This window comes from Clarias gariepinus, chromosome 14 (genome assembly GCF_024256425.1).
Source record: "Clarias gariepinus isolate MV-2021 ecotype Netherlands chromosome 14, CGAR_prim_01v2, whole genome shotgun sequence".
NCBI classification, from domain to species: domain Eukaryota; kingdom Metazoa; phylum Chordata; class Actinopteri; order Siluriformes; family Clariidae; genus Clarias; species Clarias gariepinus.
In genome coordinates, this window is record NC_071113.1 from 8,954,994 (window position 1) to 8,970,509 (window position 15,516).

General features: G+C 36.6%; 1 protein-coding gene across 1 annotated transcript in view; it reads right to left on the minus strand.

Annotated features, from left to right (window-relative positions):
* Positions 1 to 15,516, minus strand: part of pcdh15b (protocadherin-related 15b) — a 244,070-nt gene that overhangs the window by 199,863 nt on the left and 28,691 nt on the right. Inside the window, exon 2 of the mRNA XM_053511130.1 lies at positions 8,449 to 8,567. Coding sequence (XP_053367105.1) covers positions 8,449 to 8,539 — 91 coding nt within the window. The 5' untranslated portion in view covers positions 8,540 to 8,567. The remainder of the gene's footprint in view (positions 1 to 8,448; positions 8,568 to 15,516) is intronic.

The window sequence follows — 15,516 nt, forward strand, 5'->3', positions numbered from 1 at the left end:
CCACTAGAGATGGGTAGTGGGGATCAATTCAGTTATGTATAGTATTTCTTATACTGTATGTGGCAATTTATGTATTTTTAACTAAATACTAAAAATTTTGACTCCATGAAAAAATTTTTTTATTCATATATGTTTGCATTTCAAGCAGTAAAATTCACATGCAGCACAGCATCCTGTCTGGTACAAGCTAATTGTATGAGCAAATAAGCTTATTTAGAATTGTCAAAAAAATAGTATATAATAATATTAATAATAATAATTTCCTAAATCAGAATATTTATAAAATTATGATAACAGAATCATAATAAAAATCGAATTCCAGTCGTCCATAGCCAAGAGTCTAGACAGTTGGCCATGTTTTTTCCGGGGGCAGTGAAGACATACGCGCACTTGGGTGGCAAATGTCAGATAGTTGTTGTTGTTGTTGGTCTTTCGGCTGCTCCCGGCAAGGGGTCGCCACAGTGAACACTTGGTCCGCACATACGAGCTTGGCACAGGTTTTACGCCGTAAACTAGCATGAAATCTGGGAAAAAGATGCGGATTACTACGGGTCAACCAGGCACACCAGGAAATGAAGGTTTCCGAATGACTACCCAAGGCTCATAGCAATTCATGAGCTCATACCATCGCAAAGCAAAGATCATGAGAGTGGGAACTGTGTTCTGCTGCTATTTGAGAATGATGAGGAGTGTACTGTTTGTAATAAACACTCAAAATCATTTGCTAATTCATTAATATCTTTATATAATATAGAATTTATAAAATAATAATCTTTATGAAAAACCAGTTATCCAACCAGTTCAAAGATTTTTACAGATATATTTATAGACCTGTACAGGAGCTTATTAATAAACTTGCATTTTGCACCAAGATTTATCCCCTTTACCAGATCTAAATTGGTCCGTCATGGAAAAGCATTTCCAGGAGATATTCCTGCTCAAATAAGTAATTTAAGAAACTCCTATTGCACTTTTAAATCCTTTTATCTACCAGATATCAAGGTTCTAGGATTTGTTATTTTAAAACCATGCAGCTGGTTTCTCTTCGAATGACGAGAGCTGGAAAGAAATGCAAAAAGCATCCCGATGATGGTTTCTAAATTGTGCAATCAGACTCAGCTACGCTCTTTAGGGGTGGTATGCAGCACTAAAGCAGCATCTCCGACCATAATCACACCACCTTTCTTCTTTTTGTTATGTGGGAACACAGTATTGGGAGGACAAGATGGAACATAGCAGCACTGCGGGCACAACGGAATATCTTTGCCTCCTATCTTTCCTTTATACTGTAGATACTGTAGTGGATGTGGATTTTAGGGCTCATGGTGAATAATCTGCTCTTTTAAAGATTCCATCACTGTAATTGGAGAACTTCTTCTTCTTCTTCTTTGTCTTTCGGCTGTTCCCTTTCCGGGAATCGCCAGAGCGAATCATCTGCCTCCATCTAACCCTATCCTCTGCATCCTCTTCTCTCACACCAACTAACTTCATGTCCTCTCTCACTGCATCAATACGTTTCCTCTTTGGTCTTCCTTTAGACCTCCTGCCTGGCAGTTCAAACCTCAGCATCCTTCTACATATATGCTCACAATCTGTCCTCAGAACATGTTCAAACCACCTCAATCTGGCATCTCTGACTTTATCTTCAACTGTAATTGGAGAACTAAAGAAAGAAAATTGAAAAAAAAAAAAGTATAGAAACTGTGTTCTTATAAAATAACAGGCTGCTTATAGGGGTTTTATTTATACTACAAAATCAAAGCTCTTAAAACAACTGTTTAAAAACCTCATTTTGTCTTTATATTTTAGCATTATTACTCTAATAATGTGTAGTAGCTCTTCTAGTAGTAGTAATCACCCGACATAGGCCGGTCTCCAAGACGAAACTCTTGAACAGTGCCACTCGTTCAAAGAATGGATGTGATTCCATTTCACACAGTGTGAATCTCACTCTTTTCCATAGCATCCAATGTAGACCTGTCCAGACGGACCGATGACTGATTCATATTCCTCACTAAAGCAGGCGTTGTAAAATTTCCAGATATGAGAGCGCACCCGTGGTTGGGTTTAACTGTCCTGTGAAGACTCTCCTGAGACACAATCCACCTTATTACTGGGGTGAAAACTTCACTCTTCTTAATAAGGCTGAGAATTTAAAGGCTGCATTTCAAAGTCGTACCTTTTTTTCCCTCCTTATACCATGGAATTATACGAATGTAACAAAATCTAAGGCGATTCCTTTAAATCATGGTTAATTTAAACCTTAGCAGGTGCCACAAAAGGAGATGGAGAAAGCATGAAAAAGAAAAATGGTTGAGTGATGGATGTATAAATTTTAGTATAGTTAGAATTGACTGTAGGAAACACTTGAGTGGTATTTGTAAGGGTTCAGTGTGTATACTGAGGGTTTAATAGGAACACTGATCTCCAGACCTCAGTGTAACTACAGATTTATACAAAGAGGGTGGATTTTTCCTAAAATAAAGGAGGTATTATCTCAAAGGATTCAAAATGTTTCAGAATTAAATAATAAATTACCCTGAAGTGAGCCACAAGCATAGTGTTCTGCTTAGTCAGCTCTTCGCTTCAAACCGTCCTTCACATTTAATTTTCTATAAAAGACGAAGCGTTAATTGTATTCACAAGTAGAATTTCCTAATTTTAGTATCTAGCATGGAAATACATTAACTCCAAGCATAAAATTTGAAAATAAATCAAATGCAAAATAACGCATTGTACTAGATCAAGTGCTATTTTATTAACTTCTGGGTAATCAAGATCAAATACATAAAAATGTTGAAATATTTTTTTTTGTCCTTATTGTGATAATTACTATTAGGACTAGTCATGTAGCACACTATACACTATAGTAATATACTGAACATAGTTAAATTTAGCTAACATTTTTGCAAGAGAACAACTAGACTAATATAATAAAAATTAAGCTTATTGCAAAGAAAAAGTTTGTTTTAGGACTTTATGTCCTAAATAAAAAACAAAAAGAAAAAGAACAAGAAATTTTTACTTAAAACATTACAATTTGCTTAGAAATATTCTTTATAATTTTATTTGTTTTGTTGAAATCTTTTTTTTTTTTATAAATTGTACTTTAATTAGATTGAAGAATATCTCACTTGCAGTGTATACTGTAGTCTTATAAAGTTATTTTATATCGATATAGTACTATATACAAGTATGTAAAGGTAACAAATAAACTGCAAAAAAAAAACATCTAAGCAACTGATAGCATATTAAACCTAGTCAATATTATCTACAGTTGCTTAATTTAAAATTATTCCAAACCAATTTATAGGATAACTTATATTTATAAAAAATCTTAGCAAATGAAAGTATCTTGAACGTAGTTGAGTTTGTCTACACATTCTTACACAATATGGGTACAAGACACCAAATAAAAGATTATTAGCTTTTCTCTTACACAAAGTCTAGTTTTAGGAATTTTGTCTTTGAGAAAAGCTAAATCCTTCACCAACAGAACAAGTAATTCTCGATCACAATTCTAGTAACATTTGACTAGAACTAGCTATTACTTACTAAGATATAATGTTTGCAGTGTAGCCTATTTCTAGGCATTTTAAATTAATTTCTAAGCAGAAATGAATTGCTGTTTTGGCATGTACTGTACATTTTATCATTTTAAGCATTTATTTATAGAACATGCTAGAAATAGAAAGACATTCCTAGAAATTATGTATATTATATTTGGTTTACTGTTTATTTATAATTTTTTATAATAGGAAATATTAGATTAAATAATTAGATCAAGTTGTAATAGTTTTTTTTTTTAAATGTAGACTCTATACCAAAAGTCTATTGTAATAGTAGACACTGAAATTGCACTTGACAGCCAGAAAGAGAATGTTCGTTCTATTTAATATACCTGACTTATTTTTTTTTTTTAAGCCCAGAGGCAAGTATCCGTGTTTAAAGGCAGTGGTTTAGACACTATTTTCAAAAAACAAAAATGATAAAAGCTAAATATGTCTTCAGTGCTTCGACTCATGGAAAATCCTTGGTGGCGTAAACAACACGCAGGTAATTTGCATAATCTGAATGGCACAACCAGATGAGGACGGGTTCCCTCTGGTTCCTCTCAAGATTTTTTTTCCTCATGTCATCTCAAGGAGTCTTTCCTTGCCGTTGTTGCCTCTGGCTTGCTCATTAGGAATCTAAATCTCCAGCAGGATCTCTGAAAACCTGCTTTATGACTATTGTAATGTCTATACTCAAATGTGCTACGCTAAAATGAAAAATGTGCAGAGCTTATGTCTGAATGTGCATAACCCTCCCGTGCCTCGCCTTCATAAAGAATGATCTGATACTGATATGGCAATGTTGCTGTAGCATCCTACCACTTACTCAGACTCAGGGCTGCCCCTGAAACAGGGCAGTTTTCTTTAAAGTGGTGTTTTATACAGCAAAACTAACAGAACATAAGAGTGTGTAGTCAATGTGATTTCTAGCTTAGATCGTAATATCTGATAATGAATGTGATTTCTTATTAGAGTTATTTAAATTTTAATAAAAGAAGCATTTAATGTAGTATGAAATGCATCTGATGGTACAATAAAGGCAGCACTCATTCGATAATATCTTAACTAGTGACTAAGATATGGTCATGATTATTCAGGAGAAATCAAGTATTTCAAATATACAGTAATAAAGCAAAATCACACAAGGAGTGCTGTTATGATGAATATCAGCACCCTGCGATGATTCACTAGTTTCACATTGGTTGTTAATTTAACCAGTTATTTTTGCTCCACCAACACATACCCTTTCACGACCGGTGGAACAAACTATCCGCAACTAATGGAGCTGGTGACTTACAGCAATAAAGAATAAAAGTTGTTTTAAATTTTAAGTTAACTAAAAGTGAGGAGAATAAAATCAATAAAATCCTTTAAATCTCTTTATATTTCTACTTATTCTGCTTTAGAATATCAGCTTGGTTAATTTCTACGTTCTGGCATTAAATCCCAAATAGCGTTAAATGGAAAGCTAGTGCACCAGAGTGTAGAATCACTTGTTCAACATGCCAAGTAGTGCCCTTAATTATGGAATAGAGAGGGATTTGGTTTTGGTTTGAGATTTTCACCTTGTGTTAGGAGCTAGTTGGCTTTGTAGCAGTAAATACAAGAACACGGGATGATTCAGAGGCAATTCTGAATGACTTAGAAGCAGTTATTAATTAGTTGTTTTTTTTTATAATGACACTGACATTAGCAGATGTGTTTTCTTGCAGAAAGTGTTACTGTGACTGGTTTGGAATGTGGCTTTTGGCTGGCAATTGCTCTCTTCTCAATACAGACTCACTTTCATTCATGCTGACAACCGAGAGTTATTGTAATTAACGATTGTTAGCAGACCTGTGATGCGTAACGATACATTTAGGCGCTGTTATTGTCTATTATTAAAACTAAAAGAATGCCTCTTGTCCAACCGTATTGCTAGGTGGGAACTAACTGTGGTATAATAGCTGTTAATTTGACCATTTTAGGTGAGCAGGAATCTGGCTTTTCTTTTAATGCTAAATATCTCCAATGGTGTACCGGTTAGCACTGTCACCTTGCACCTCTAGGTTCTTGGTTCGGTTCCTGCCTCGTGTCTGTTTGCATGAGTAAATATCTCCAGGGTAGTTTAAAATAAACTAATAAATAACTGGAACAAAATATTATTGTGTAAAATAAGCTTTTTACACATCTTTAGAAACTATGTACATTATATAGAAAAAAATAATAAGTAACATACCGATGTTAAAAACGGAGTAGTGGCAGAACAGTTGTCAGCTCTAAGGAATGAGTATAAAAAATGTACACAAAATCACATTTGTTTTTAATAGTTCTGAGTATTTGAGGATCATGTCCCGTGGCCTTGGGGTATACAGTAAATACACAAATCTAAGATGCCTCGTTCATCCATCCCCAGGGAGAAAAACAAAAGGCTTCCAACACGAAAGCGACAGATGGTTGTTAATTAAGTAGATTTTTTTTTTTGGTAATAATATAAAACATGACATAACATCATATTGTATACACTAAATTAGACTCAGGTAATTAGGCAGCATGTTACCAAAGATATAGTTAAAAAAACATAATGGAGAAGATTTAAAGATAGTTTTAATGAACCATAATTACTAAAACTGACAGTTAAATTCAATAAGATTACCTGTGCTAAGCTCATCAATATCGCATTCAAATGATCGAGTCATGACCACCATTTAAACACAATTAGTGCTAGAGACTCAGACTCAGTGAAGGTGAGTTCATTGTTCAACATTTGTTGGTATAGGAAATAAATCAGGACGAGAAGCCAACATTTTTCTTTTTGAAAAGACCTTTAGAGCATGTTTTTTTTTTTTTTTTATAGAAAGGCTAAAAAAGTATAAAAAATCAATAGCGCACCTAAAATAATTATCGGGGGAAAAATTTCGGCATTTCATCAAACACTGAGCTAAAAAGCCTTTAACCATATCTGAAAAGAACTGAGAAAATCTCACTGAGTAAAGTTTTCAAAAATATATTTTTTAACACAATTCCAGTTCTGTACTTGGATGAATAAAACATAGTGAAATAAAGAGTCATGCAACAAGAGGGAGGTACAAAGGTGCTTTCCCTGGTCTGCAACGAGGCAGGCGAAACAGGACAGGGCAAAGATGGAGACCTGACCTGAATACTGAATGAGCGGGAACATGTAATGCCAGCATGAAAGTGCATGAAATTAGCATCACATATCTTAATAGACAGAGTCATTACGGAACAGACTGCTTTAAGCAAAAAGTCTGCCTGCAAATTTTAAAGCTGTTTGATTTGCACAGTGCAGAAATATATACGTATAGGCGCTATTAATGCTAAGGAAAATCCTTGACTTTTATACCTTGTTGAATGATTATATCAGTATCATTGATGACTAGAATTTCAGAATTCATAGTCAGTCAAACCTGGTACGTGTGTTGAAGTCTAATGCTATGAATCAAACTAATTCATCAGCTATCCCTCTGAGCAAGTAAGAGCCCCAGTGTTATTGCTCACCGCCATAATTTGGTTATCTGAATACCTGATTCCCATCCAAAATATCACAGCTAAATTAATGGATTAATGTTTGGTCAAATAATTAGATAGACAAGGGCATTAATACTATAAGTTGTCAAAGCATTGTGGGGGAAATGAATTTGGAAATATTAGGGAGGTTGGGACAACACTGATATTAGATCATTTTTAAAGGTTAAATTACTTTGACTCGAAAAAACATGACATCGGGATTTGTTGTTAGTCTTTTGGCTGCTCCCATCGAGGGGTTGCCGTAGCAGACCATCCGATCCGCACAGCAACTTGGCACAGGTTTTACCTACAACTGAGCCATATAATGGTGAATAAATGCCTCTAACACAATGTTGCAAAAACAATATTAATACCAAGCTGTTGGCTTGAGCAAGACTTGAACTCTAATTGAGATCACAGCGTGATAACCCCTGGACCACTAGGGAGCATGCTATTGATGATTGTACATGTGCATACATACTGCAACAACGAGCGCTACAGAAATACCGCTTAAGAGCAATTTACGGGAGTATTAAATTGGAAATCAGACAAAAAGGGGGATAAAAACCTGCTTAACGTTTCTGTGAAACCATCCGTGATGCAGTTTGGACGTTGTGCAAATACCCCACTACAGTACAGTTATTTGGGAGCTAAGATGCACCTCATAGCAAATATAACAAAAAAGGTAACATTACAATACTATTAGAGGCGTGACATGTTGTCGGACGCTGTTGTCGTCCCAATCTCTGATCGGAATTCTAAACCCTGAACTTATCATTCCGTTGTTTTGAAGTTTTATTTGCAACGTTGTGTTTGGGTCATTCATTCAACTTTATCTCAAAGTCATTCTAACTATCAAAAACACTCTGTCTGTTGTCCCAGACAGTGAACCAGTCATGCACCTGATCCTGAACTGCATCATGTATTAAGCCCTTGGCAAAAATCCTTGCCTAGCGAACAACACCTTCAAGATATTTATCAAGGTGAAGTAGCATCTTTGTTTAGTAACACAGACAGTAATGTATTAGCTGTGTACTTTTTTTTTCTCCAGTTTTACCTGTATTTACACTCATCTGCATGTACCGGAGTAGAAAAAAAAGTTTTTATTTAATAGGCCTATTATTCCACCTAGTAAAAATCCTTCTACCATCGTCGGATGTGTGTATTGCAGCAGGTGGCAGTGCTGAGAACATGACTTCATTACCTAACCATTCCTTTTGACAAACTTCAAAGAATATGTGGTACAACTAAACGAATCTGAAGGTATAAAATCTAAATTGATTCAATGGATTGTCTAATCCGATGAACAAGAACATAAGAGGCACCTTAACCATTTTGGTCACACTGAATGTAAGGGTAGATGCATGGTGTAAAGAGTAACACGTACCATCTGTGTCCTGAGACCTGCTGGGAGCTGTGATTAAGAGGACGCCAATGCCGATTCCCAGCCATTGAAAGAGCCACGACCTCTGGCACATCTTTCCCTAAACTTTACTGTTGGCCCACCTAGAAAAAAGGAAAAAAATTCTAAACATAAAGCATTCAAATTTCTTTTAAGTCACAAGATGAATGTGTAAAATCAATGGATTATGCGGTTAGCTTAGGCTACTTCCAGGGTGTTCATTATATGGCCAAGAATGTTGCATTATATAACCATAGCCATTGATATGGAGTTGTTCCACCATTTGTTCTTCCTTGGGGCTCTCGAAACATTGTAGTGACATTTTACAAACACTGGGACAACATAGTTCTTAGGTGGCTCTTGAAAGTTAGGCCTTAACTTGGTCCTTCCCAATCTCAGATCAGAATTCCAAACTTTGGTCCAACGTTGTGCGAATGGATGTTAATTGGTATGAATAAATGCTCCAAAGAAAGGTTCAAATGGTGTTGTTTTGAGGTTGTATACGCAACATTGTTTTTACATCATTCATTCAACTTTATCTTAATGTCGTTGTATCTGAAACATCAACTAACTTCCAAAGACCTCCTTGTCTGTCACACAATTGTTACAACTGTTCTGCAAGAATCATCCGATGTTAGGTTTCCCGCTGTGTTAGCTGTGGAGATTTGTTCTTATTTCATTCCAACAGCACAGGAGGTGGAGCACTGACATCAAGAAAGCCTTGTGCAAGATTAATGTTCCTGTTCATCCCAAAGGTGTTATCGCCACAAGTTTTATTTCAGGTACCCTTCCTGCCGCCAAGCCACCCATTTCCGCTGGCTTGGGATTGGCACTGAGGAGGTTCGACGGTGGCTGGGTATTTTATCCCGGCATAGGGGTAAGGGCCTTAAAAAGCAAAACAGCAAAAAAAGATGGAATATCATTATGAGTCTTACATTCAATAAGGATTATGTCATGCAAGGATATTCCAAAGAATCTTAAAGGGATAAGAGCTCGGTCAAATCAGCCTTAGACAACATGATTACACCAGTTTTCTTATGATTATTGCTTGTTACGCTGTACGATAGCAGAGAATGTTAAATCCTTTAACAATAGACATATGATTACAATGCTCGTGGGAAGTGAGGCTTAAGGGCCTTGCCTAAAGGCCTAACACTGGCAACCAGACTGTGGCGAGGTTCGAACCCCTGACCCTCTGATCAACAACTCAGAGCTACCACTGCACCACTGTAATGATATATAATTTACGATTCCTTTTAAAGACAAAGTAAGGAGAAAAATCACGATGACTGTCTGCTGTAGCATGGCTTTTACATTCAGGCATATCTATCTATCTATCTATCTATCTATTTATCTATCTATCTATCTACTGTAACATATTTAGTAGTGGTCATATCTTTCATTTTGTTAATATTCTTAGTAATTAATAAATTAATTTAAATATTTTCTTTTTTTCTGTTTATATAAAAAAATATCAAACAAGAAAACTTTTGTAAAATAGTTTCTTTCTTTGTTGTTGTTCTTTGTTGTTGTTTCCAAACATTTCTTAACAAATCAAAGCTTTGGACAAAACACATAAGGATCAAAAGCCCTCTGCCTCTTCCTTTTTCTGCGCCCTAAAATTAGAGCCATCATTACAGAACGCGTTCGAGAGCATGAATGGCAGATTATGAAAAAAAGAAAAGAAGGAGAAATGGCATTTGTTGCACGTGTAACCTTTTCCGTTTGAAGCTAGCAGGAGGTCTGATAGCGTTCGCCAGGTCTAAACTCGAACATCCCAAAGCAAATAGCTTTGAAGTCCTGCTGCTTGTCTCGGCTCAGTGCAGTGTTTCCTGAATGAGACTCTCGGGGCAATGTGCTTTGACAAGGTTGGGATGGTAAGATGAGCTACAACGAGACAACAATATACAACGACCTTTGGTTTTGAAAGGCGCCAAAGCCACTGGAGGGGGAAAAATAAAAAAACGGTGCTGTAACAACCAGGTTTAGGACCCTGCGGTTATGATTTACTGTGCTATGGACATACTTTTCGCAACACCTGACTGTGAGTGATTGTCTTGTTATGCCGCAACCACGATTTCCAACACGACGGAAATTCATAGATGTGGGCATTATAGACAGCGAGTCATGGCTTCTGGCTCCAAAAGACTTTATCATCCACATACGGCCAAACAAGTTTATGACCTCATAAACCTGTTTAAATAAAAAAAAAGCACTTGATTGTCATGTTAAACATGGCCAGGAAACATACTGCTACAGTACAGTGCAAGTATGAGGAATAAAATAATGGATATAGAATATAAAAGTATACCAGCTCTGAGATCTTTTATTATCTTATATTACATATTATTGAATAGCTGGGTTCACACTTTACTGGTACTCGTATGTTGATGGAAAACACAACAGGTACAAAAGAACCAACCAACCATTATGATTCCTACAGTATATTCAATAAGGATTCCGTAAGGATATTTTAAAGAATGTTAAAGGGATAACAGCTCGGTCAAAGCAGCTTTAGAGTACGTGATTACAACAGTCTTTTATGATTATTTCTTGTTACGCTGTACGATAGCAGACTGTGTTCTCGACATCAGAGTTAAATCCTCTAAGAATAGACACACGATTATGACGTCCTGCTTACAACCGTGAAGCTCCGGCTTGGAGGAAGTGTGAAAAGGTTTTTCATGTTGTTATAATGCTAAACAGACTTGGCAAGATGAACTAAGTTGCAAGTTGCCAACTACATACTGTATACTCTATGCTCATTCTCAGTCTGTTATGGCCCTATAACAACCTCAAAAAAGGTTTTCTCTGGATTCTCTGGGTGGATTTGTGCTCGTTTACTCTTGTGATTATAAGAGCTTGGGTGATAACTGGCATGAAGTTCGGGTCCAGTTCATCCCAGTGGTGTTCCACAGGGTTGAGGTCGAGGTTCTGTACCCTTGGGATGCTTGAGTTCTTCAATTCCAACATTGCAAAGGACTGGTCCGTGTTTCCCCTAGAATTTTTTTTTTAAGCACGGCGGTAAGAGGATGATAGAGGTTTCGCGTGCAAGTGTTAAAATTTCTGGTTATTTTATTTTTTCGCACAACACAAGACTTTTGCTTGGTAATTTTCATGAGTGTCCTACAGAGTGGTGCTGATTTGGAAAGGCCAAATCCTTTATTATATCAGCAACACCTTGTCTATTGCATGACTGTAGTTGAAAATATGTCAGTTTTTGTGTTCTATTGATTTTTCCCAACTACATGGGAGGTTTCACAACTGTAATAAGGGCCAGTATGTATTGTTTTATTAGTGTACTACAGAGTAGGGCTGATTTGGAGAGGCCAAATCTTTTATTCAATAATTGTATTTTTAGAAGCAAATAATACATGACAGTCATTGACTGTAGACGTTTTGCGCTCGAATATCTTGCACAAATATAAGAATAGCTTTTAAATTACTTATATATAATATAACCCATACGAAGTTATCTAGAACATAATATCTTTGTTACTTATAATTTTATTTATTAGACAACTGGCTGACTTTTATTCTTACATCCTGATGGGCTGCACGTCGCTACATGTATCCTAATAAAACAAGGATTTTTGTACTTCTCTCTGTCTTATTCTAAACTACCACAATGATAATATATTTTCACACAACGTGCATAAAATGTGGATGAGGATTGTAAAGTCATTTTCATATTTAATTGGTTTAAACCAGGGAACAACACTTTGAACGTCAAGTGAATATTCAACGACGATTAAGTTTGTTTAACTGTGGTGAGCCGAAGACTGTAGTTACTGTAGCATTAGCTCGAGGAGATTCCATGCAGCAGCTTTATTCCAATAGTAATACACATAGACTGTACAAATTAGTTCGTAAATTCATGAACTGTAGAATATACAGTAGCAATCATGGTTCTTCTTGTTCAGTACACACATTGAGCTCTACTCTACCACAACAACAAAAAAAGATATGCAGTGTTTTTGGTACTGCCTCATAGCCACATTACTAAACTTCTGACTGCTATAGTGTATTGGACACTGTTCGCTTAAATAGATTTAAACCCCAGGAACACCAAACCTGCCAACGTGAGCAAGGCCCTTAGCCCTTACCTGCTGATATCTCCATTCACTCATCTTCTATACCACTTTATCCTGTGTTCAGGGTCGCGGGGACCTGAAGCCTATCCCAGGACACTTAGGGCACAAGGCGGGGTACAGCCTGGACAAGGTGCCAATCCATCGCAGGGCACACACACACACTCATTCACACACTACGGGCAATTTGGGAACGCCAATCAAACTCAAACTTTATTTGCCACATACACAGTCATACACAGTCAATCAACCTAACCTACATGTCTTTGGACTGTGGGAGGAAACCGGAGTACCCGGAGGAAACCCACCAAGCACGGGGAAAACATGCAAACTTCATGCACACAGAGACGGGAATCGAGCCTGGCTAGGAATTGAACCCAGACCCTGGAGGTGCAAGACCACAGTGCTAACCACTAAACCACCGTCACTCTAGATAAGGGGAACGACGTTTGTGCATCTATATATTCCAGTTTAAGAATTTCTCTAATTAAATTTACCCTTAAAATTTTTATACTAAAACTATGTGATTTAATCCCGTTTTCTTGGTTGAGTCAGCTAATTGAAACAATGGATTGGTTCTCGATTTAGCTTCGTTAAGTTTTGAATTTGTGGACAGCTGGTACTGTCACTTATCAGACTTGAAAGTGTTAGCAGGAGCAAAAAAAAAATGTTTGTTTGAAGGAGACATGTCATGTCAGATCTTTAAAACATTACATGGTTTTTTCATATTTTAAAACTTGTAAAAAAGAGAAAAAACAAGATTGAGACAAACCAGACAAATAAACATTCCAGTACTGAATTGAGAATTGCAATAGGCAAAAATCTAATGAAACCGTCTTCCTATGATTCACAACTCTATTCTAGACAGTTGTATGTTTCTGACTTTAGGTCAACAAAGCTGTTTTTCAATCTTGTTTTCCTTCCATATCCTTTTTGCCCTCTTGTAATAGAACTACGATGAGATAGCAGAGCAACATTTTTCCTACTGCCACAGTTAAATATACTGTTCTCTTCTCCAGTTCTGTATTTCTGACACCTACTGTAGAGGCACTGCTTGTCAACAGGCAAGCCAGGCTAATGCTAAGGGCCCATGCAAGTACATGTCCCCAATGGCTGACAAACTATAGCAGTTTATAACCTGATCTCCCTGTGGGGGCCCCACCTAAAACCACTTCTGGTGTGTGTCGTGTGCATGGTTCTGTAACGTAAGAATTACACCGCAGGCCATAAAATAAAGTATCCTTCCAAAAGTGAAAAAAAAAAGAAAAACAAGAGGGAAAAAAGGAAATGAAGCAAAACAGGGGGAAAGTGGAGCAGATAATGACCATTACATACAATCGTAAATTAGAGATGGGAGGAAAAAAAAAAGTTCAGTGGTTTATCGCCATTCTTTTGTGTGGCACTTTATGTATTGTATAGAAAAATGCTCAAAGCCTACCATACAGATTTACACATAGCAGGAGCAAATTATTTGTGAAGTTTGTTTGAAATTGTGTCAAAGTAATAAAAAAATATATATATTAATTAGGATATTTAAAAAACAACATATTCATGATATTAAGGATATCATGATGATGTATCAGGCGGCCCCAGGGGTCCCATCCCTATAGTAAATATCTAAATGCTGCCAGTCTAGCCTCAACAACATGGGAGAGACACTTGAATAAATAACTTCAGTAGCATCATATTAATGCATTAGTTCTTTCTTGGAGGTTTAATATTAATTAACATAACTAGCAGAGCATCCTACATAGTGTGTCCAGCTCTGCTGGCCCAGACCAAGTCTACTGCCTCTGGGACTCAAAGTCGAGACACAGCCATCAGTCAGTCGACTTTTTAACTTAACTAGTGGGCTAAAAGAATGCAAATAAGCAATTAACAAATAAAAGTATTAGCACTCTACAACCAGTTAACTTACCAAAAAACATGGTTTTACTGCTAGCGTAACATTTCATATGTCATTATATATGACACCAGCAATAAAATGATTTCAAGTGGGAAAAAGGGAAACTTGAACAATATTTTTTAATGGAATGTCAGTTATCTACTGTAATCACAGACGTGTCCTACTGGGCTAATCGTCAAGCTATGAATGCTAAGTTACTGTAGGACATTTGAATGCAAAACGTATACTCTAAATTCCTAAGGTGTACTGCTGCAAGTTTTTGTGGTGTGTGTATTTTATTGAATTTTCCATATCTGTAGTGTAGGACTAGTGGTTTTACGATAGCGAAAGCTGTAAATTTTCATTATGCTGTAAATGTAAAAACCTAACTAGCCATAGTGCAGGCTGCAGTATATAAGTTTAATCTTTTGCATTGGAACGATGTTAAATTACATTGTCCCCATCAAGTGAAACATAAATAATAAAACAATGAAAAGTGAAAACTTCATCCAAGGAGAACATTTTAAAGGGGAAATTTGAGGAATCCTAATTCTATAATGTGGAATGATTTTAAATTGCCTATATAAACACCTTTAAGTGTTTATATCCAAGTGTTATCCACGTTCAGATTAACGTGCCCCCTCTGAACGTGGATAATGGTAAGCTTGGGAAAAAAAATGTATATATTCATATAAAAAAAAAAAATTGTTGGTGTCAGGTTCTTCATAAGATAATGATAATGAATCCTAGTTGGAGATCCCCCCTAGAATCGGCACTGCTGACACCGGCAGAACTTTTGTTGCCTTCGGTTGCTGCGGCGCTAAATCGGTTGCAGGTGAGCACAATCCCGTTTGAACTCATCTGACGACCACAGAGTCCCTTTTGATGTGTGGTTTATGTCTGCGACAGCAAAATCCGGCCAGAAATCATGCCGTTTAAACCAGACTTCAGTCAGTGTTAGTTAGTGTTCCCTCCGGTTACTTTACCTGATCATTAAACATAGTCCTTGCTCATCACATTTACAAGAGCTTTTGAACAGACAAATCTAATTTCACTCGTTTCCCACTTTCACTGATT